The sequence below is a fragment of the Delphinus delphis genome, chromosome 6, assembly GCF_949987515.2.
Source record: "Delphinus delphis chromosome 6, mDelDel1.2, whole genome shotgun sequence".
NCBI lineage: Eukaryota > Metazoa > Chordata > Mammalia > Artiodactyla > Delphinidae > Delphinus > Delphinus delphis.
This window is the reverse complement of record NC_082688.1, coordinates 68,397,851-68,422,295: the sequence shown is the minus strand read 5'-3', so window position 1 is coordinate 68,422,295 and position 24,445 is coordinate 68,397,851. Positions and strand designations below refer to the sequence as shown.

The 24,445-nt window shown below is 43.8% G+C and overlaps 1 protein-coding gene across 2 annotated transcripts in view; it reads left to right on the top strand.

The window, feature by feature from the left end:
• SLC24A2 (solute carrier family 24 member 2) overlaps positions 1 to 24,445 on the top strand; it is a 240,791-nt gene that overhangs the window by 146,243 nt on the left and 70,103 nt on the right. For both annotated transcript variants that reach the window (XM_060014790.1, XM_060014789.1), the window contains exon 3: positions 233 to 341. In XM_060014790.1, coding sequence (XP_059870773.1) covers positions 233 to 341 — 109 coding nt within the window. The remainder of the gene's footprint in view (positions 1 to 232; positions 342 to 24,445) is intronic.

The window sequence follows — 24,445 nt, the reverse complement described above, 5'->3', positions numbered from 1 at the left end:
GGAGGTGAAGGCTATGGCACGTTGACTAGCATATAATAAGTTCTCAACAGATGATAGCAATTAATCCCTTTAGTAGGAGAGGATGTGAGAATGCCATTCCTTCAGGAGACTTTGAAGGAATGTGCGCGGAAGATCTTTGGTTCCGTTGTGTGTGAGCCTCTGACAGACTAGGTGAGGACTTGCCTTGCATTTCTGAGCACTAACGGCCTCTTTGTCTGGTCCCTCTGCTCAGGCGAAGCCGCGTCTGCAGCGGGGTGGAAGCTCCGCCTCCCTCCACAACAGTCTCATGAGGAACAGCATCTTCCAGCTCATGATACACACCCTCGACCCGCTCGCTGAAGGTAAACATCAAGCTTTCGCTTGGGGGGGGGGGGGGCGGGGACACGATGTGCAAAGTCCTCTTTCACGCTTCCGTCACAAACCGGCTGATGTCCGCGTGTTAACCTCTGCCAGAGGCAGCCCTGGCCCTTCTGCGTGCTTATCTGCAACCGCCCAGCTCACGATCAGAGATTTTTCACCACGAGCAGGAGTGGCGGTTCGTTTGCTGATTCTGTCTTTTGATGCCTCCAGCATAACTACAGTACGCTACGAGGCGGAGAAGACAAGAGCGGTTTCCCTCCCTTCCAGCTAGAGTAACAGTTCTCTTTCGTCATCCTGCTAAGTTTCAAAATGAAGTTATAGGTGAAGAAAAATTGATAAATTGTACATCTTAAAAAAAGAAAAGGGCTTCCCTGGTGGCGCAGTGGTTGAGGGTCCGCCTGCCGATGCAGGGGACACGGGTTCGTGCCCCGGTCCGGGAAGATCCCACATGCTGTGCAGCGGCTGGGCCCGTGAGCCATGGCCGCTGAGCCTGCGCATCCGTCCGGAGCCTGTGCTCCGCAACGGGAGGGACCACAGCTGTGAGAGGCCCGCGTACCGCAAAAAAAAAGAAAGAAAGAAAGAAAAAGAGGAGACAAGAACTCCATGACTTAGGAGGGCTGTGATTAGTTTGGGGAATGATGTTCACTGCAGAGCACTGATGTTGTATCTATTCTTTGGCAATTGGAAGATGGGAGGTGAGCTTCTAAGCACCCAAAGAGCGCTCTCTAAGATAACTGCTTAGGATAGACTGAAGAGGCCTGGTTCACCTCCTAGGGACATTATATAGACCATCGCCAAGAATTCAGTATTGTGATCTTCCAGTTTTACTCATTCACAAGGAAGCCAGGTACATCTTGTTTCTTGAATTGCATAAGTATCCTAAAAAGTTAATTTTTCAAGGAAGCAGATATCTGATGCATCAAATAAATATCAGAGTTAGGCTACTAGCAAAGGGTTCAAATATAACAAAGTCTTCTGTTCTCCCTTCATCCCTGGACCTTACAGTGAGGCCTGATGTTACACGGAGGCGAATGGCCTGGGAAACAGGTCTCTGCCACTGACAAATTATCCCCACATAAATCAGAGCTCTTAACCAATATAAAGCTTGGCTAAATAATTTCAAGGGTTCAGGCCATCAGGAGATTCGGGTGCAGTCAAGAAAACTCTGGGACCTCAAGAGCGGCTCCCCAGGTCCTGTCTCCCCTCGTTGGACACGCACCTTCACCCAGAATAATAAGTGAGGATCACGGGCTCACCTCTCACTGTGGAGCATTTCAGTTATAAAACATTTCCGCCTTATACCCCAGAGAGTTACGTAGCTGATGTGATATTTTCCAAAGAGCCTTCTTTCATAGATCCTGGGTTCTGTTTACTCAGGTAATCGTTTGCCAGGAACATCCTAAAAAGCATTACTCTCTTTACCAGAGGTCCACATGACAAGGAAATTAGCCCTGGCCACTAGCCTTCTTTTCCTCCCCACCAGGGTCACCCCCACAAAAATGATCTCAGGGAGTGAGGGGATCGCAGGCCAACCTCCGCCCAGCCACGAAGCATTTGTGTGACTTTGGGCAACTTAGAGCCTCTCTGGTACTTGGTTCTTTCACCTACAGTAATAGTTACCTTTGTCTGGTACTTTATAATTGACAAAGTATTTTCACGCCTGTGAATCTTTGCTTTATAATAACACTTCATAGCTAACATTATTATTCTAATGTCATAAAATAGGGTACCACCAAAATAGATCTCAAATGTACCTCCTTCTCTCTCTGCCAGCTGTTTATTCCAAGCCATCTTCATCACTTCCTAGCTGGTCTTCCACTTCCTCCGTTGCCTCTTTGCATATTTTCCACACAGCAGCCCAAGTAATCTTCTTAAAAAGTAAATCAAATTATGTCACTCCTATTAACCCACAGTGGCTTCTCGTGGCTCTTAGGAAAATTGTGAAATACTTGCCGTGGTCTGCATGATCTGTCTCTTTCTCCAAACTCATGTTGACTCACTTTGCTTTAGCCAGACAGAGGCCTTCTGTCGTAAAACATATACTTTGCTGCCACAGGGTCTTTGCATAGGCTGTTCCCCCCCGCCCAGAATACTTTTCTTTCTCCCATTTTCTTCCACTTTTCCCAGCTTTATTCCTGCCCCTTCTTCAGTGCTCTGTGTAAATGACACCTCCTGACCATGCAGTATAAATCAGGGCCCCAATCATCCTCTCTCAGTGCACGCTTTAATTTTTCCTTTTTGCCCACATTACAATTTGTGTGGTTATTTGTTCACTGCCTGTCTCCCCCAGGACATGGTAAATTTCTAGAGAGCAGGGATTCTGTGTATTTACTAGTTGTCCCCAAGATCTAGCAGTCTACCTGGCGCATGGTAGCTGCTAAGCCTTAGAAGAATTAAGCAACTTGGCCAAAGTCATGCTTTGGCTCTGTTAGTCACACAATTTCAAAGCCCTCTAAAGCCCCATGGGCGTAAGATTGTATTTTGGTTATTTTGAGCCACCATCTTCTCCACTCATCACCCAAAACAGTCAGGTGAGAGAAGAAAGGAACTATCTTATCTGCCCCAACTTGATTTTGAGCAGGCAGGCAACTGGGTATATTTATTTCTGGCAAGGCACGTTATGTAGTAATTGAGGACAGACTCCAGAGCCAGACTCTCTGGATTCAAATTCCAGCTCTGCATTTATTAGCTGTGTGACCTTGGATAAGTTACTTAACCTCTCTGTACCTCAGTTTCCTCATCTGTAAAAATCAGGATGATATATAATGATGTCTACATCATAAGGTTGTTATAAGGACTAAAGGAGTGAATATACATTAAGCATTGAACACATTGCCTAGCAGATCGTAAGCACCATATACAGGTTTGAATTACTCTGTTCCATTATTTTGAAAAATAACGCAGCATATGAATGTTTTAATTTAAAACATTCAAAAGGTTATGCGGAAAAAAAAAGTCTTCCTCCTCCAACAACCTCCCAATTTTCTCCAGTCCCCCAATTCTCCCAGAGGAAACCACATCTACCAATTTCTTGGGGCTCATTCCAGAGATGATCTATGCATATACAAATCTGTGTGTGTGTGTGTGTGTGTGTGTGTGTGTGTGTGTGTGTGTGTGTGTGTCATTGACCATAGGTCTCAACAATCTAAATTTCTGTGGTTTTTGTTTGAGGGAGTTCAATTTCTGGTAGGGCTTGTTTTTGTTTTTCTGTTTGGTGGGGAGGTTATACTTTGTGAGATAAGAGAGAGGGAATCTGAGTTGTCTCGGAGTTGGGCCATCAGTGATTTTCCGAAACACTTGGCCCTCGTAGGGCTGTGCTGCTATTAAAATGTTTGTTCCTGCTGTACCAAGATGTGCCTTCCAAATCTGGACGTCTGCTTTCAAGGTGAAACCTCTCCCCGAAAGACGTGGAGTGCTCTAGTGGTGTGAATCTGGGAGAATGCTGAGAGCCATAATCAGTTCTGGACTTGAGTGATTAGAAAATATAGAAAGTACTTCAATGCTTTAAAATTGCTCCATAGCACGCGGCCAAGAAAGCAGATTGCTCTGGTATTTTTCCCCCAAAAAAATTCACAATCATTTTCCATTCCAAGAACATTCCAAGTTCTCAGAAATAGTCATCTCTCTTTTAGTTTGCATCTAATCACTTGAGTTCACACATCCGCATGCCAAACTGTCACCTTTTAACAATATAGAGCATGCTGGTTACATCACCAAGCTGACCCCATGAACACTGCAGTGGCTTCTCTGTTATACTAATGGTTGTTCCTGGAGTCTGCCTTGCTGAGTCGTGCACTGGCACTACATGGCAGACAGTGTTCATAAAGGGAAGTTTTCAACATCACCTAGGACAGATGACCTATGGAAAGACAGTCAATGCCCTTCCCCAGGGCACTGATTCCTACACTAGTTGCCACCTTATTATGGGGGCCTAATTGTTTGCTTGTTTGCTTATTGGCCTTGGGCTCTCTTGGCCCCATTGTTTCCCTGTTGCTGGAGGAGGAGGGTGCTGAAATATTTGTTACAGCAGAAAATCAAACTGAACTACTAAAAAAAAAAAAAAAAATGCCCTTTTTCTCATCTGTGCCATTCCGGTGTCAATCCAGTGATGGAGCCCTTACTAAAAGCTTTAATTGGTAGTCAGTTGGGCATCTGAGCCCGAGCCAGGAGATCCGGCAGTGTTTGTGTTTGTTATCTATTGATATGTAACAGAGCACCCAAGACTTAGTGGCTTAAAAGACTACAAATAGAACTACCATATGACCCAGCAATCCCACTACTGGGCATATACCCTGAGAAAACCATAATTCAAAAAGAGTCATGTACCAAAATGTTCATTGCAGCTCTATTTACAATAGCCCGGAGATGGAAGCAACCTAAGTGTCCATCATCGGATGAATGGATAAAGAAGATGTGGCACATATATACAATGGAATATTACTCAGCTGTAAAATGAAACGAAATTGAGCTATTTGTAATGAGGTGGATAGACCTAGAGTCTGTCATACAGAGTGAAGTAAGTCAGAAAGAGAAAGACAAATACCGTATGCTAACATATATATGGAATTTAAGAAAAACAAATGTCATGAAGAACCTGGGGGTAAGACAGGAATAAAGATACAGACCTACTAGAGAATGGACTTGAGGATATGGGGAGCAGGAAGGGTAAGCTGTGACAAAGTGAGAGAGAAGCATGGACATATATACACTACCAAATATAAGGTAGATAGCTAGTGGGAAACAGCCGCATAGCACAGGGAGATCAGCTCGGTGCTTTGTGGCCACCTGGAGGGGTGGGATAGGGAGGGTGGGAGGGAGGGAGACGGGAGACGCAAGAGGGAAGAGATATGGGAACGTATGTATATATATAACTGATTCACTTTGTTATAAAGCAGAAACTGACACACCATTGTAAAGCAATTATACTCCAATAAAGATGTAAAAAAACCACCCCCATATTATTCCTGCTCGTGGTTTCATGGATCAGGAATTTGAGTGATTCAGGGATCAGTGGGGTGATTCTTCTGTTCTATGTGGTATCAACAGAGGTCATTTGATGTTATTAAGCTAGAAGACCTGCAGGTTAGAAGGTCCAAAAGGGCCTCGCTCACACGTCTGGCACCTTTGAAGGTACAGCTGGAAGGCCAGGCTCGGCTGGGCCCCCTGACTCTCCAGGTTGTCTCAGGGCCTTTCCACATGCTTGGCATTCTTACATGGTGGCTGAGGACTCCAAGAGCAAGCCTTCCAAGAGGCCCAGGCCGTGGCAGCAAAGCTTCCCATGACCTAGTCTGGGAAGTCCCAGGAAGTCACTTCTACTGTATTCTACTAATCAAGCCATCACAAAGGCCAGCCCAGACTCAAGACGGGGAGGAGGAGACTCTGCCTCTCCATGGGAAGATAGCAGAGAACGTGAAACCGCCTTTCATCTAACCTAAACTGTTTCAGGGACACACATCACTGAGAGCTTCGTCTGTCCGTGGCTCACTGGTGTGCTCTGGGCACACTACACTGTGTGGAAGGGACAAAGCCATCGTCAGCTTGCCTTGGGTGAAGATTCAGTCCAAACAAGACCGAGCTGTGCCTTTCCATGGCCACAGAGTTCCGAACAGGACATTGTTGATGAAAAGAAGGAATCTGCTTAAGGCTCATATAAATGGTTGGAATAAAGATTTTGTTTCTTTTATAAGAAAGCCCTGGAAAACTAGCACTATTGGTCTCTGAGACCACAGTATGACTGTCTGAATTGATCTTTCTAAAAAATCCGGTGTCCCTTGTTGGTTTCAACATTTCTCTATCCAGCCATTATATTTACCCAAGTGTACATCTTTATGAACCTAAAACAAGGATGCTGGGTATAGCGCTTTTGGTGTGAGAAGTAGCTGTTGTTAATTTGCCTAATAATAATAATTATGATAGTATTTGCAGAGTGCTTACTATAAGACGGGCGCTATGCTGAGTGCTCTACGTAAACCATCCCATTTAACCCTTACACTAGCCCTACTCCGTCAGTCAAAGAAGGATGCTGAAATGTAAAGAGGCTGTGTCTTGCCTCACCAGGTGACACAGGAAGTCAATGGCAGAGCCAGACTTTGAACCTATGGCTGCCTGACTCAGTCCATTCTTGTAGTTCTTGTGTTGCTCTGCCTCCTTGTGGAACCTCGTGTCCAGCTCAGTGTCCCTTTTTCTTCTAATGTAGATGCCAGCCTAAATACCAGGAGCTCTGACCTATCCCTGGACCAATTATACATTCATGTTGTAAGATGTGAATTTCCCCTACAGAAGCCTCTGCAGCAAGGCCTGGCCTGGCCTTAGCTTCCCCCGCTCCATTCCCTCACACCTCGAGTTGCAGCCACACTCGTGAGTCCACAAGCGCACCTTGCTCTCATTCGCTTTTGCTTAAGCGCATGGAATTACCACTGATCTCACCATCCAGCATGACATGGGTACTGTCCTACACAGCAAAAGGAACCCCATAGCCAACTCTGTAATTCCGGGACAGCCCAGTGACTGGGTGATGAAATGGAGAGGTTGCTGTGAGGACAAGGCTTAGGGTTTGGCCGTGGTGCATATGTGGTCCAAGAGTCAGACTCTCAGCGTTCAGATCCTGGCTCAGCCTCTAGCTCTGTGACCTCGAACAAGCTTCTCAACCTCATCGGGCCTCAGTTTTTCCACTTTTCAAATGGAATAATGTTAGCAGCACGAGCATAAGTTTATGAGTAGTATTTCCAACCTGAAAGGGCCTTGGTTTCTTCATTTGTAAAAAGGAATAATAATAGTTCCACCATCAGAAGTTTACGGTGAGTATTCAGTACAACAGTACCCAAAAAGCGTATAATTAGCGCTCCGTGACTGTTGGCAATGACTTTTCAGTTAAAATTGTGTTCGGTGTCATGTAATAGAATCCAACTACAGTGGCTTAATTTAATAGTTTTTTTTTTCTTTAAGACTTTATTTTTCTGAAGCAGTTTAAGGTTTACAATGAAACTGAGAGGAAGATACAGAGATTTCCCATATACCTCCTGCCCCACACATGCATATCCTCCTCCATTATCAACGTCACTCACCAGCATGGTACATTTTTGCTGAGCATGAACACTGACACATCATAATCACCCGAAGTCCATAGATTACCTTAGCGTTCACTCTTGGTGTTGTACATTCTGTGGGCTTAGGCAAATGTATGATGACATTTATCCATCATTGTAATATCAAACAGAGTATTTTCACTGCCCTAAAACAACTCTGTCCTCTGCCTATTCATCCTTCTCTCCCTCTCTCACACACACCCCTGCAAACCACTGATCCTTTTATTGTCTCCATAGTTTTGCCTTTTCCAGAGCATCATATAGTTGGAATCACAGTATATAGCCTCTTTAGGTTGGTTGGCCTTAATAGTTTTGTAGGATTTTATTTAACTAGAAGCCCATTAAAAGCAGTTCAAGGCTAGTAATACAGCTCCTCTTTGCCATGAGAGACCTGGTCTCCTGTTTTCTCATTCTTTCATCCGGAGCCTGTTTCTCTCATCCTCATCCCCAGAGGATGGAAGCTACTCCCCTCCCCCACCCCATCATCATATCTGTATTCTGGGAAGGAGAAGACACTGGCTGTCTTTTTTTTGTAATCAGAAAAATCTTCCTTGTTCAGGGAACTAAGATCCCGCATGCCGCATGACGCAGCAAAAACAAAAACAAAAAAACAACGAACAAAGAAAAACCCTTAGTGTTCCCAGAAGCAGACTTCCACTTACGTCACATGGGTCAGAGCAGGGCTATGTGACCACCCCATCCTACAAAGGAACCGGGAGTGGGCACTCTGCCTCCCCTAACAGGGAACTCCATGGTAGATGCCAGTGAAGGTCAAACGTCCCTTCTTCTTCCTGTCCTTAGTAACGATGTCTTTTCAAGTTCCTGACTTACAGAGAAGAGATGTGACGTTCCCCTTCTTCCTCCCTTTTAAAGTGTTCTCTGGTGGCCCATGAGTCCAACTTTTATACCATGGCCCTGAATCCTTCCCCAGAAAAACCATGCCCCAAAACTTGCCATCTAAGAGCCCTGGTTCCCCTAAGACACAGGTGAAATCATGGCCTACCTCTGTTCAAAACCATCTCACCAGCAGTAAAAGCCCGAGATTTTGTGGTGACCCTAAGGCCCACTGTGACCTTCCTCCCTCCCTTCTTCTCCATCCTGTTCTTCTCTTTCTCCGCCGTCCTTTCCTTCCTCTCATGTGTCCTTCCCTGTGCCCCACTCCTCTGGCTACCTAGCAGCTCCTCCTCACAAACTCCCAGCATCCTCCTGCCTCAGAGCCTTTGCACATGTTCCCTCTTCTCCCAGACACCCACATGGCCCCTGCTGTTCCTTCCTTCAAGTCAGCCTTCGCATGTCACCTGATGAGAAAGATCTTACTCAATCGGCCTTTGAAAAATAGAAAAATCAAAACAATGATAATAAAGCAGAGTTCTGGACCTTTCTTGCCCTGCAACATATTTCTCCATAACTGCCATGAATATATTTATTTGTTGTTTGCTGCCTGTCTCTGCCCTTCCACCTCTGACAGGGCAGCACATAGGGAAGGCACTCCTCTATCTCCAGGGCCCAGCTTACATGGATCCCAGTCCATATTTGTTGAGTAGATTGAATGAGTGCCTGCTTTTAAAATGTTTCTGCTGGAGAACATATGTCTCTAGCCACATAGATTGTCTTAATCCATGCCCTGTCAAAAGGCTCTTTGGTTGTGACCAGCAAAGTCCTGTTCCGTTGATGGTTGTCTCTGCAGTAGTGAACAGCAATCATGTCTGCTGTGGCCACCACTGTATCTCCAGCCTCTAGGATGGCACTGACTTGGTCAATGTTTGCTGGATGATTGAATGAGTGAATCTCCTTGTAGTTCTAGAGTTATTGCTGCAGTGGGGAAGGTTTGCTCTCTGCCACTCACCTTCTTGATGAGTTCTCCTGTCCACTTCTTTGTCTTTTCTTTCCAAACCCTTTGTTCTTCTCTTATTTCCTTTTCTTTTCTTCCCTTTGATAAACTGTTGATCCTTTCATTTCTTGCATTTCATGGGCCTAACTTTATATGTTCAAAGAATTACCATCGGGCTTCCCTGGTGGCGCAGTGGCTAAGAATCTGCCTGCCAATGCAGGGGACACAGGTTCGAACCCTGATCCGGGAAGATCCCACATGCTGCGGAGCAACTAAGCCCATGTGCCGCAACTACTGAGCCTGCTCTCTAGAGCCCGCAAGCCACAACTACTGAGCCTATGTGCCACAACCACTGAAGCCCGTGCGCCTAGAGCCCGTGCTCTGCAACAAGAGAAGCCACTGCAATGAGAAGCCCGCTCACTGCAACGAAGAGTAGCCCCCACTCACTGCAACTAGAGAAAAGCCCACGCACAGCAACAAAGACCCAACGCAGCCAAAAATAAGTAAAATAAAATAAATTTTTAAAAAAAATTTTAAAAAATTTTTTAAAATTACCATCACTGCAAGATTATAAGGAGTTTATTGTTTTAACCATTCATTTTACAAATTCAAACACCTCTAAAATAGCATCTACCACGAAATTGGGTATTAAGTTGTGTTTGAGAAGAATACAAAAGAAGAAGCTCCTTATTCAATTTTTATGGATTCTTGGATTCCCTTCCACAATTCTAGTAATTTCTCCTTCCTTGTGGAATTTCAAACTTTGATTTACATTTTTTCATCATAACAACAATTTTATTATCAATAGCAAAACTTAACAAATAAGCACACTTGATACCTTAGAAACACAAAAGTAGGGATAGTACTTGCCTAGGGGGCCTGTAATTGAAGTGAAGGATTATTTAACTACAGGGCATGACACTGTTTAGAACAGCAGGTTTCCAGGCCTGATACGTGTTTCTCTTGAGGCTGTTTTTATGACAAAATCTTCAGAATCCTGTAATGAGATGTCTGAAAATGATACCGTACTCATAGTATGATACCTGCCTTCTTTGCTGTTAGAATGACGGGCAAATTTCCCCCATAGTAAATTCACTTCACGTTATCACAGCCAGTCTCTGCTGTTGTCACTTTCCATCCAACACGTTTATGTTACTTTCACTCAGGTTGACTGGAGGAGTGTCCTGGGAGCATTTCGCCTGCCTTTCTGAAAGGGACAGTTTGGCTCCCTCATTTTCCTCCCACTAGCTCCTGTGACATCCTGATGCCATCTCTCCTGTTGCTTTATCAGTCTGGCTCAGGCAAGGTGAGGTGACATGAATTCCAGGACATCTTGATTGTAAAAGCCTTACAAATGAATAGCAACTCTCTATTTTTTCACCATCTTCCCTGTACCCTAGATTATGTGTTTTCAAACATGGTTTTTAGTAGCAGCAGAACCTTTTGTTCAAAGGAATTCCCACAGGGAAGAAGAAACACTCTTTTTAATAGTTAAAACTATTAAGAGTTCACTCATGTCAAATCCTGTATCACTATGCCCAATTCAGTTGCCTTCCTCTAGACCAGCAATATCAAACATAAAAGAAGTGAAGGGCCACTCACAAGGGCAACAAAACCAAAAAGTACCAAGGATTAACCCAAAGAAAACGTTTAAGAACTTTATAGCAAAAACAGTAAATAGTCATTTCTGAAGAAATGGAAGAAGATCTAAACAAATGTTGGTATATTATAAAGATATCAGTTCTCCCCAAGTTAAACTCTAAGGGCAACTCAATCCTAAGTGAAATCCCAAAAAGATATCTATGGGACTTCATAACTGGACTTCTAAATTTATATAGAATAAGCAGGAAGAGCAAAGGCACTTTTCACACAAAAGAACAAAAAGGGAAAATATGCCCAGCAGAGATCAAGGTGCATCACAAAGCAGCAGCTTTTAGGTGCTCTTGTTGAAGGATTTGGGAGGAAGGGGAGAAGGCTGGACCAGAAGCAGCCAGGGTGTCCCCAGAGGCGGCCCTCGAAGAGCAGGAAGAAGCTGTGAGCACCACTGTCAGGTCTGTTACCGGCTCTGGGTGAAGCACTATGGGGATGGGAGAGGGGCTTCCTCGAGCCCTAGAATCAGCCATGTGAAGGAGCAAGGCCCTCATTCCCGAGGCGGTGAAGGCACACCTTCACGGAATCGATACCACATCATGACAAGTGCAGATTAATAAACCCAATGGAGAATTCTGGCTGGTGTGCAGACAGCACTGAGCGGCCGCAGAGGAAACTGTCAGTGCAGGTGAACTGCGCTGGCCAGATCTTCAGACACTTCATCTCCGTGTGAACCTGAGGGCAGGGCCATCAGGAAGCGGTGCCTTCAGAGAAAGTGAGCTTCGAGAGTGGTTCTCAAAGGAGGTGAGGAGTGTGGGAGGGCAGGAAAGGTGGTGAAAAATTCAGGGCAGTGGAACTGGCTGGAGAGACTCAAAACTACGTATGGTTGGCCCAGCCGAGATGGGGCTCCTTTGAAAGACGAGCGGGCATGTGGCTGTTTGCCCACTGAACTAAGGCTCCAGCGGTTTCTCCTGTCCAGGGGCCCTTGGGGTGTGTCTGTGTGTGTATCTTTTTGTGTCTGTGTGTGTCTGCATGTGTGTCTGTGTGTGTGTCTACCATACCTGTGCGTGTGTGATTTAAGTGTAGGAAGCTAAAGGCCTAAGAGATGCTGAAGAGGAAAAACAAGAAAGTGGAACTTACTAAGTGCTTGCTCTGTGCAACACACCTACCAGTCACCTCCTGGAATTCTCCCAGCAGCGACTCTGGGAATTATTGTGTGTTTTACCTCTGAGGAAAGTAAGGTTCAGCGAGGTGACGCTACTTGCTCTTGGTCACCCAGCTCCTAAGTTTGCCTTCGGAGCCTGAACGCTTTGCACTCACACAGGACTTCCGTCTGTAGCCACAAGTGTCCATCTCCCGTACACACAGCCATGCAGCTCCCTATTTTGTAAGATTGCTTCAGTTCTTTAACGTAGACATTGAGTGTTAATTTGGGGCTGACACTAAGATGAAACTTCCACTGGCTTGCTGGGTTTTCTTTTTTTCGCACCAAACAGCAGAACCTATTTCCCCAGCTTCTATTTTTAAAAACAGCTTCAATACGAGCTTTCAGAAATTGTCATTTGAAACCAGAAGAAAGTCATTTTCATGCCTATTTGATTCAAAATGGGGAGAAGTTATCCCTGAAAGGCAGTATTGTAACCTTTCTTTCTGTCCCAAATCGTAGATCAGTTTAAATTAGCAAGAAAGATGTTTGCGTGCTGCCCCAGCTGGTGCGTGAACAGGCAACAGGAGTGAAAATCTTTGCTGGAGAAGAATAAAATGCAATCTACTGGCCTTGTTTTTTATAAGATGACAGCAGTTTAAATGCCTGGAGAGAGGAAGGCAAGCTATTAATGCCTCTGATAGAGCCAATTCAGGAACAAGTTAAATAGCTCCTCTCTTTGGGGAGTAGTAAAGCATTACTCTCAGATTTGAACATCAAAGATGGTCGAAATTGAATCTCTCTTTGTGTTGTACACATTACAAATACATTTCATTTGGGGCATGAAGGGAATGTGAATGGTCTTACTGAAATAAATGCTTTTGAGGTTGGGAATAGTTTCTCTCTCTCTCTTTCTCTCTCTTTGTCTCTCTCTGTCTGTCTCAAGTTTGCTTTGAAGTCAAGTCCACAAAGATATATGGCCAAAAAATTGACTTGATGCCATTTAAATGTAAACACTGCACGCAGAAAGAAAAAGATGATGAGGCATCCATAAAGTTACAGCTTCATCTTCGTTCTCTTGAACTTATCACATGCTCGAGATGCAGTTAGAACTCCTTCAGAGGAGAGGACTCAGAAATCCCAGAGACAGAAAGCAGCTGTCACAGCTTTGACTATGTGGAGGACCGAAGGATGGGGCCATCAGTGAAGGTGAAAAAAGCACTTCAGTTTTGTCAGTGACGGCCCATTCCAAAAGCATGTTGACATAGAAACATCATCTGTGAGATAAGTGCGTTCAAAAGTGTTTTCTCTCAAATGAAACACTAAAGACACCTCTGCTTTGTTTAATCAATAGCCAGGCCTCACTTAGTGGAATGCAGGTTGGACGCCTTGCATTCGGTTATGAGACACTTTGCTCTGACAGTAGCCAGATCTCTTCCTAGTTTGTCTCTTGGTCTGGGATTTGCACTGTGCTGTGCACTCACCTCTGGATGTTGGTCATACCATAACAACACATCCTTGAGCTGCTATGAGGGTCCATGTCTCTTCTGATCTCACGATATCAGAGCCACCTAATCTGGCCCCTTTGCCTCAGCCATTAAAAAGAATTCCCTGACCCACATCAAACTGTCCTTTACCGGTTGCCTTGGGGCTCAGATGAGACTATATGATACACGTGTGTGCAAGGGCACGCGCGCACACACACACACACACGCACTCAAAGAGTGCAGCAGCATTGTGATTTATATAAAGCTTATGGCTCTACATCAGATCGGCTTCTTATTTGTGTGTGGGTTCATGTATTCATTCATTCATTCATTCGTTCATTCACAAAATGCATTCCTATTGCAAGCTGAGTAAGTATTCACCCCATTTGGGAACATTTCTCTTTACAAGCCCCCACTGTAGGTAAGTCTCTGGGGGAACAGAAGCTGGTGCTTGCCCCAGACTAGTTAACTTCCCGAAAACCAGCTTAAATGCTGTTGTTGAAGCTGAGCTTCAGCAGTGCAGTTGCAGTAACCTCTGTGGCTACTTCTGCGGTGGTGATTTCTCTCTTTGACTTCCCAGGCTGGCGGCACTTAATCCCAAAGAACCAGTAGCGAAGGTAGCTTTGCTTCAACTCTAAGGCCTTTAGGCCAGAACCACCATCATTGGCAGGAAATAAAAATCATGGTGAGTCCATCTCATTCCAGAAAACTCTTCGTAATGAGAAGTCTCCTCTTCCATTTCTGAAAAAAACTTTACCCAGTTGTTATCTCCCTTTCCATGCGTCCTATTCCCATTCATGGCACAGCAGGTCACGCAGAGTTTCCTATCTAGAAAAAGTTACAAGTTCTTTTCTTGACCTCAAGACTGTTCCCCATCTTCTTTGTGCAAGTCAGGATTAGAAGGTGAGGAGCTGACCCTTGGAGCTTAAAGGTAGCATCTTGCAATGGGTCCATTGAGACAGACTCTGTCCCACGCTAGGTGTGTTCATGGTGGCATCTTCCCACTAGGCTCGTGGGAGGAGGAGTATAGTGCAGCTGCTCAGCAGACACACTGTGGAGCCAGCCACCTGGGTTTGAACCCCAGCTCTGCCACTTACTAGTTGTGTGACCTTGGGTGAGTTATTTAACTTCTCTATAACTCAGCTTCCTCTTCTGTAAAATAGGGAAGACAAGGGCATCTATCTCTTAAGGCTATTGAGTGTATTCAGTGAAGTGCTGTTCACAGAGCACATAGAACAGTGCTTGATACATCATTAGTTCTAGGTAGGTGTTTGCCAAATTGCTTTCAGTTCTTTTCTTTTTTCTTGCAGCTGTCATATTTTTAGGCAGTTTTCAGTGGTTCAATAGTAAGTCATTGAATTATGTATCTTATCTCTATTTTCCCTTAAAAAGCAGCCTCTTCACCATGTACCAGTTTTTTAGATCCTGCCACACCTGTCTTTAAGATAAGATGGGAACTGGTCTTTTTGGCAGTCTGGCTTTTAGTTGAGCAAAAGTCATCCTGAAATTGAATAATTATACTTTCTGTATTTCCAAATTCTCCTGTCCTTTGCACAATGAGAAGTACATCAATGTGACATGGTACTTAACTCATTTCCTTCCAAAAAGTCCCAGTTTCCTCTGGGGTCCATAGCTTTAGGATATTTGGCAGACTAAAAAAAAAAAAATTCCTCTTTCCAACATATTGATAAAAATCTGCAAAAGCAATTACTGTACTAATATTTTAACCCTGCTGAAACATCCTTAGGGCACTGTTTGTGCAGTTAGGGGTTATAAGATCCTACAGTGCCCTGCTTCCTCCTATGTCATCAGAGCTCTGGTTCACTGGCAGGCATTTGCTGTTTAATATAAGGCACATAGTGGACTATTTAGGAAACGTATCTTAATCTTTCACCCAATCTTTGCATCCTGGATTTTAAACTCACTCGTATGGTCCCATTTTATATAGTATGGTATTTAAGTAGGAGTAATGGTAAATGGATTTACACGTCAATGAAACTTAGAGGATTGCATGAACATTCTTTTTACTTTAAATTTGATCCTTTAAGTTTTCCATAATTTGGGGTGATTGTTTCTATTGTGGGAGGGAGCCAGGTATTCAATGCAGTGACATCCTGAACAACACTGAAGTGCAGAATACAAAATTATAAGGGTAGTTTTGACTTTGAATTATTTCCACATCAGTGGCATTAATTTCCTTTGTCTTCCAGTCGTTTTTCCCTCAATTTCATTCTGTTCTTAAATTCTCTTGCCTTCTCATTCTTCTCTCTTATCTCTTGCCCTTTTTTCCCCCTTGGATGGCTGAAGTTTGTTTGTCTATTTTATTGTTTTTCCTCTCCTCTTCTAAGATACTTTTCTGATATTTTTTGATGCTCAATGCATCAGAGGATAGAAACTCAGCTGTGCTGACCCAATGGCTGGATATAATTTAGCACTGATTCTCTCTGCCTGGCAGACTCTTCTGAATCCAGCCAGGCTGCAGGATGGGATCCAGGAGAACATCCAAATTGTTCTCTTGCCAGCCTGCGGCATCCATTCCGCACACCAGTGGGGATTTTTTGTTTTGTTTTTTTATCTCCATTTCCGAGCCATTGCCACCATTTTGTCTTCTGTGTGCGGAGGACTCTCCTGATGGCACTTTTGCTTGATGTGAATCCTCCTACTTTACAGAAGCAATGAAGAGGATTCCAACAGTTGAGGCCGCATGCATTTTCCCATCACAGACTTCCTCCCTGCAGAGATAGTGAAGACAGAATAGTTGAAACTGTGGAGTTAAAACACGAAAATGGAAGGAATCATAGACGTCCATACCAAAGGCAACTAGGCTGAGGAAGATTAACAGAGCACTATTAAATAGAGATTTAATTCAATTCAGCAGCATTTGAACACCTACAGAGTGCCAGGAACTATGCTGGGTGTTCACATTAACAAAATGAGTATGTGGATTCCTTGCCCTAAAGGACAGAAAGCAAGTAGGTTAAGGTGCCTTTGATGAGCACGCACAGAAGGGTATACTTGGAACAGACACGCGGGAGAAAATGACTTACACTAGGGATGGGGGGCATTCAGGAATGCTGCCTGCAGGAGGGAACCTCAAACCTGGGTTCCAAGTGATTCAGTAAGTTGGGAGACCTAATAAAATTCCAACACAAAAAGACGGTATGCGTGGGATTTAGAGGTCTGTGTTCAGTTGGTGTTTTGAAAGCCTTACCCTGGTAACAACGTGAAAGATAGGTGAAAGGTGCCAGGACTAGACAGTAGGTGGTAAGAAAGGTTAGGAAATGAGAGTTCCAAAAGGACTATTGCAGTGACCTCAGCAAGGCCTCCTACTAAGGTGGGGACAGTGGGAATGGAACAGGAAAGACAGAATTGAGGATATTTAGGGGTAGAATTGATAGGGCTTCATGACTGGTTGGGTTGTGGGTATGGCTTATAGAAGTATCAGCATCACCTAAAGCTCCGCCCTGTGGATATTAGTCACATGTGATCTAACCAAGCTCGCATCTCTATGAAAGAAAACAGTGGGCTTATCTGCATGTGCCACCTCGAAAACTCCTTTAAAACACGGATAGGGGAAGAGAATGGAATACTTGGCCACTTTTAAGACTGAGCAATAAATGTGTTTGTATCCTCCACCCCAAATTTGATAAGACTTAATCAGAAAGTACCTTTTGCCTGATTTGGTAAACATAATCTTTCCATTTACAGAGATGCAAAAAAGTACCCAAGATGTTAGATGTCATTAGTGAATATGTTAGCTTCTTAACCCACTACCTACCCAAAAAACTTATGAAGAACATGTTTTAGTTGTCAAGTCAAAGCCCGTGGGGCTCCACAGTACAAATGATGGGGCCATCATGCTATATTGTCACGTGCTTTTCTCCATCCCTTTGGGAAAAGGGAAAAACATTCTGCCAAAGTCTCAGTGTTTAAAGTTACCTTGAGATTGTTATTGAGATTTTTTAGGGGCTTCCCTGGTGGCGCAGTGGTTGAGAGTCCGCCTGCCGATGCAGGGGACGCAGGTTTGTGGCCCGGTCCGGGAGGATCCCACATGCCGCGGAGCGGCTGGGCCCGTGAGCCATGGCCGCTGAGCCTGCGCATCTGGAGCCTGTGCTCCGCAACGGGAGAGGCCACAACAGTGAGAGGCCCGCGCACCGCAAAAAAAAAAAAAAAAAAAAAGGACACTCATAAAAGCCCAGGAACTCTTTTTTTTAACCACACTGGGGTTGATTCTCTTGCCTGGTGGCTCACTGTTTTTCTTTAAAACTCCTGTCCAGAAACCTGCTTGCTCGCTCCTGTTCTCTCCCCTCCGCAACCTGCTTCAGAAGGAAAGCAGCAGAGCAGCTCTTCCTATAGTCCCATTTTTCTTGCTTGATCATCCAGAGCATGTAAATTACAGTGAAATATGGCCTGAGTCAGCTCCTCACAGGACAGAAATCAGTAACCATTGACATTGCCAAGCAACACCGCAGAGGAGCAAGGCTGCAAATTAGGTGACAAATTTATAAGAAGTTGGAGTATCTGGGGACTCGCTTGGGCGTTTCATCATGAACCATCTGGACGATCCACAGTAGTGACCACACATTATTGTTCACTGTCCGAGGATGAGAATTCCCATATAATTGTATGGCATCTCCCTCTGTGATCCTCACCTACCTTTCCGAACCTTTCATTGTGTTTTTCACATTCCAGATATTTCCCTGCAAAATAATTGGGAACAGTTATACCTAATGGGCAGTGTTCATTCCTCTCCAAAAGAAGATTGTTTTAAAAAATTTACTCTGTCGGCTCATGTGATGGCAGAGCTGGATGGGCAAAGACATGCAAAAAAAGAGGGTATTAGTCATGGCATCATAGCAGCTGCATTGGCCTGACATGGACTCAGCCTTGGTGTCCCAGAGGAGCCTGAGGTGATAGGTAAGCCTTGAGGGAGACAAGGAAGAGAACCAGAGTCCTTGACCTTCTGGAGAAGGGTGACCTAACAAGGACCCCTCCCAGTTCCAATAGCCTAACTGGTCTCATTTCTTCATTCATTCATTCAAGTAATATTTATAAGAAAATTGGACTAAGCCTCCTGATTTTAAACCAAAGATTACAAATTGCTGGGCCAAATATGACCCAGAGTGTTTTTGTTTTTTTTTTTAATTTGGAATTAGTTGCCAACATTTACATCAGGAATTTTCACATAAAAGTCCGGATCTCTGGCTTCCCTTGAATAATCAGATCTATCAGCACTGTAACTGCCTTCCCCCATGGAGTGGGAGCTGACTGGCTGCTGCCCCTCTTTAGGCACGCACTGGCCAGTTTTCCATAATCCTCACCACTCCCTATTGTCGTCCCCAGTCCACTTTCTCACCTACACACCTGGCCCCTGTGGTTCATTGATGCTTTATCAGAATGCTGCTGTACTCCAGACACTGGGCCAGCTGCTGGGGATCTTTCTGACCCCTGATTTGGCCGCCAATGTAGTATCAGTATTTCCTAGTGACTGGGACTGATATCAGCAGATGGACATCAACAAGGAGATACATGTAGAAAGTGAGGGAGATAAGAACAACAGCAGTAACAAACCAGTGTGTCTGGGTTTGCAGGAAGCTTGAAAAGGAAGAGTGAGTATTTCATGAAGGGGCTGGATTCAGAGGACGTGAAAATCAGGTGATAAATGTCTAAGAGGTGGTGTGTGTGTTTGTACATAAATCCTACTTGACATCAATAGCTGATGGAGGGTTACCCACAAGTTCAGCCCTTTGTTTTCATTTGGAAAGTTCTTGCCTTGCTTCCAAAAGCCTAAGTGAGTGGTTTTAATCTCATAGAAGAAAAAGCAGCACTCGTTAGCATAGTTTGGAAGAGCCGAATATGAAAAGAACCCCATAGGGCAAAACCACCTCCGTTTATACCTTGTATATGACATAGATGTTTTACCACATGTTGGGTACAGCTGTCCCCAGGTAACCGTGTATTCAGGAGCCTCTTAGGGAAGTTTAACACACAAATATCATTCCCCCACAGACTGTTAAGCAGAGCTTCTGCAATGAGTCAGTACTTTAAAAGCTTTTTTTGAGTGAGAATTTGAATCTGAAGGTTAAAATATTCCTTTTCTTTTGACTTGAGTCTGAAGTGAGAATATGGTTGTTTCCTCACTTAACCTCAATCTCTTATTAAAGTTTTATTTTTTTAGTTAAAACAAAATTACTTGCCTTGACATGAACATTTGATATAAAAGAATAATGACCAAAGAAAGCCTTTTAATGGAAAGAAATTAATTTCAGTGGTCCATGCAGCCCTTTTTTAGGTAAAATCAAACAAAAAGCTTTAAATTGGGCTATATTAGAAATATCTTTTAACTCGGAATACTTTTTTGTCTGCGCTAGGTCTTCATTGCTGTGCATGGGCTTTCTCTAGTTGCGGCGAGCGGGGGCTACTCCTCGTGGTGGTGCGCAGGCTTCTCATTGCAGTGGCTTCTCTTGTTGCGGAGCACAGGCTCTAGGTGCATCGGCTTCAGTTGTTGTGGCGCACGGGCTCAGTAGTTGTGGCTCACAGGCTCTAGAGAGCAGGCTCAGTAGTTGTGGCGCATGGGCTTAGTTGCTCTGCGGCATGTGGGATCTTCCCGGACCAGGGCTAGATCTCGTGTCGCCTGCATTGGCAGGCGGATTCTTAACCACTCTGCCACCAGGGAAGCCTATACATGTTTTTTTTTTGATGAAAAATTTTCACACAGGAATAGAAGAGAAGCAAGATCAACCCACATACCCTGCAAGAAACTTAAAAATTGTATAGATCTACAAATATAAATGTTATGTTTGTAGGGAGTGAACGGAAAATGACAAATACACAACTCTCATACTATTCATTCACAAAACCTCAATAATGAAAATAAATTCACAAATTAAAAAAAAAAGAAAGGAAACCATCTCAGGCTAAAATGTTAATACTGCCAAACATGGTTCTGGAAGTTAGCCAGGGCAGCCTTTCATTAAACTGAAAGTTTTCCTTTTGACAGTCTTCCTTATGTTTAAGATGTCTAGTGGGGGTTGTTGACTTGCAGACATTGAGCATTGACATTGACATTGGTGCCCACCTGCAGAGATAATTAGAGTTTGATAGGATCTAACAACCTCATGCTGGGCTGAAATAGATATTCCTGTTGGAACTTTGGCAGACAATGAAGAGAGGTACCAATTATTAAGGATGCCTCTGCCACCCAGCACAAAGTGCTATAGAGACATGTTCTTCTCTGATCCTCCAAAAACCCTCCTGAGAATAGGTGTTGATTGCTCTTGTCCCCATTTTACTGAAGAAGAGACTAAGGTGCAGAGAGGATCACCCAGTTCATAAGTAGTAGAACCAAGCTTTGAATGAGCTTTCTTATCTGTCTCACTCAGAAGTACTCTTTTTTTTTTTTAGTTTAGTTTATTGAGGTATAGTTGATTTACAATGTTGTGTTCATTTCTACTCTACAACAAAGTGATTCAGTTATACATATATATAAATTCTTTTTTATATTCTTTTCCATTATGGTTTATCACAGGATATTGAATATAGTTCCCTGTGCTGTATAGTAGGACCTTGTTGTTTATCCATTCTGTGTATAAGAGTTTGCATCTGCTAATCCCAACCTCCCAAGCCATCCCTCCCCCACCCCGCCTCCTGAACTTTGATAGTGATATTATGGTATCAGCAGTCCAGAAGCCTTAGACATCAGTGCCTGCCTTCCTCACTTCAGCAAGTCCAGGGAAGTTCAACAAACCAAAGCATCACTGTTATTTGGGAACTGTGCATTTATATGCTTCGTTTAGGAAATGCGAGGAGAGCATGTGATATGAGAAAAGCACTGTTCTAGTTGGGAGAGATCCAAAGAGGAATCCAAAGAGGGTCTCAGCCTCCAACATGTGGAGAGACAGTCTTGTGTGCAGATATTAGAAGGAAAGGTGCATAGGTCCAAAGCTGGAACATGGTGGTCAGATGAATGAAGGGTCTGCTTTTTACCGCCTGTTCCAATGGTTACGGTCCATGTTTTGACATTCCCCATAGATCTGAGAGTAGAAGGGCAGGACTGACGAAGAAATTTCTTTCTAATTCTAGCCCCAGCAAGGCAAAATATCTTTTATTGTTGGGCAACAAATAGCTATTTTAAACTTCTATAAGTACTGTTGAATTAGTTTTAACAGACTAAACCCGTGTAAAACACCAAGTTCTCTAAGTGTTCTGCTCCATTTCCCATAGGTTCTCTTTCACTCTTCTTGGTGATGCTTGCAATAATGAAGCTGCCCATTACCGATTGCTTAGTGGGTGTTATTATCTCATCTACTCTTCACCACAACTTTGTGGGGTAGATATAGTCATGCCACTTTACAGCTGAGGACACTAAGGCTCAGAGAGGTAAATTTGCTCAAAGTCACACAGCTAATAAGTGGCAAATCTTGGGTTCAAACCTATACCCTGGCTTCAAAGTCTATGTTCTTAACTTCTGTTTGCTACTGAAAATAATCCTTTCATGGATGTGATGTAATCTGGTATCTGTACACACCTCCTTGATAGGTATTAGACAACTTTACCAAGAAACTACTGTCTGTTGTTTAGAAACCTTAATTTTTAGATCTTCAAACTCAGTTCAAACCGGTATCAAAAATAAAGCAGCTCTTTGATTTAAGAAAACAAACAAATTAATCATTTTTTTCCATCAACCAACACTTAATAAATACTTGCTCTCACTGATTTCTCTACCTCTATTCTTCATTCTAACAAAATGAATTCAGCATAGATGCTTCTGTTGACTTTCTGTTGTATACGTCAGAATTTTGAGGCCTGAAAGGTGAGAAGTCACTTTTCTGCTGCTCCTGTCTGGGGAGATTTGCTGAGAAAAGGGTTAAGAATGCCAGAGGCTTCAAAAGTAGAGCTGAGAAGGTCAACGTTGGAAGGAGAAATCTGTGTCCATGCCCTTTTTAAGAAAGGAAGAAATTGGGAGCCCAAAACACTAGTCCTTATTCAGATTCGTTGAGACTAAAGATAAGATCCTTCCCTTGACTTGTCAACCAAGAAATATGGACAAGAATTCAGAGGTACCTTAAAGCCAGGTGATGACGTTGCTGACAAGACCTGAAAGGAAGTGGACAGAGGAATGACAAAAGGTTCAAGCCCTCCTAGAGGTCTGGGAGCTTGGGTGCCTGTGGACCCAGCTGTCCAACTAGCATGAGCGAGTGTGGGCACCATGTTAGACAGCATTCCCAATCGGCTCATAGGCTCATCTCAAACACCAACCACTGGGTTCTGGAATTTTTCTTAGGCTGTATGTCTTCTTAGAGAAATGTTACCTAGAAGAGGCACCAGGTGGTACCCAGCAATGATATTCACTGCTGATTCATCCCTCTTCCAGTCCTGGCTGCCTCTTGCTCAGTTGACGTAATGGAAGTTGCTCAATGGTACTAAACAGCAGCCTCTTGAATCCCCCCACTTCTCCCTCCCATCCCAAAGAAACTCAGCTTGGATTGGGCGCAGTTTGAATCTTAATCCAACGGTGCTAAAGGTGCCCTGGCTCCTGTCCATGGGGAGTGTGCTGACTGGAGGCCATTGCCCCTTCCGGGTGAGTTTTCGTTCATGCCTCTCAGGCCACTTTCCATGAGGTGTCCATGGTATGTGGGACACCAGCCAGGTGCGTGATGCGCTCTTGCTCATGTTTGTCCTAGTCGCATGTCACACTCCTCTTCCTACACCCCCTGAGCCCCTGGTCCAAGGAAGGGAGGCACCAGCTCTCGGAGATGCTGTCCCACCAGCCCCAGGATGCTGCCCTGACCATTTGAAAGCGTTGAGGTGCTGAGTTCACCGTCTCACCATGCCGTTGCTGTCAGTGTTAAAAACTTCATTCCAGTAGGCTGGTTTCCTTCACACTCTTGCGTGCCCTTTCTTTAGTAAACAACAAACATGGTTCCCTTCACTTGGGCAAATATTGTTCCCTTGCCCTCCTAGCTCACTGTGCTTTAAGTTGCTACATCACCTGTTGTTATTCAGCCCTTCACTGCTCTTATTCTTTCTCTTCCACCACCTTTAGCCTCCTTTTTTATATGTTTTGTCCAGTTCTTGTCCCCCTGCCCCAGTCCTCATTCAAGGAAGCAGCTAAGAAACAATCTAGGTATTGCCACAGCAGCAAGAATGTGTGACCTTTGTCAGTCACCCACAGATCCAATTTTGACTATGTAAAAATAAATTAATTAAAGAATATGATTGTATTTATTTATACCTGGCTCCAGGAGAGAGGAGGTAAAAAATAATCACGTCTGCCACAGGCAGATGTTTGAAAGTTTCGGATTGAGACATGAAGACCAGTGTGTGCATACAGAGAGGTTGCATCTCAAAAGACAAAAATACAATAATGTATCTTCATTGTGTAGAATATGGTTTACACGCAACTTTGCAAACACAGAGCTGCCCACGTTCTGTTTCCTCGGCAGGTAAAGAGAATGCCAACTGCTTATTCTACTGCTTTACCTCAGGGAAAGAGTAGAGGTTACAAAAAAATTAGTTGGCTGATATAATTCATCAATTTACTGCAAGATTATACACACACACACACAAGTACAAATGCATAGATTATGTGTAAAGCCACCATGAACATGTGTTTTAATATTTATGAAGGTATTTGGATCATTTTAAAATCCCAAACTTGTGCAATGTCATATATATAATAGACTACTCTTCTTAAAATACCAGAAAAAAAAAATTTTCTACAGAAGGCAATCCCCAGAAGTCATTTTTTTTTTAAAACTTCCTTGTTTTTACACAAAATTCAATTTCTTATTGAAGCACTTGCATCCTTTGTCGTGTATCTAACAAAATCCAGAAAAGGCAGGATTTTGCAGAAACATAAAGATGAGGTGATTTTTCTCCCCAAGGCGTAATTTTGTGTCGGTGTGTTAAAATAGCTTTAGGTAAAATTTTAGGCACATGGGGAAAG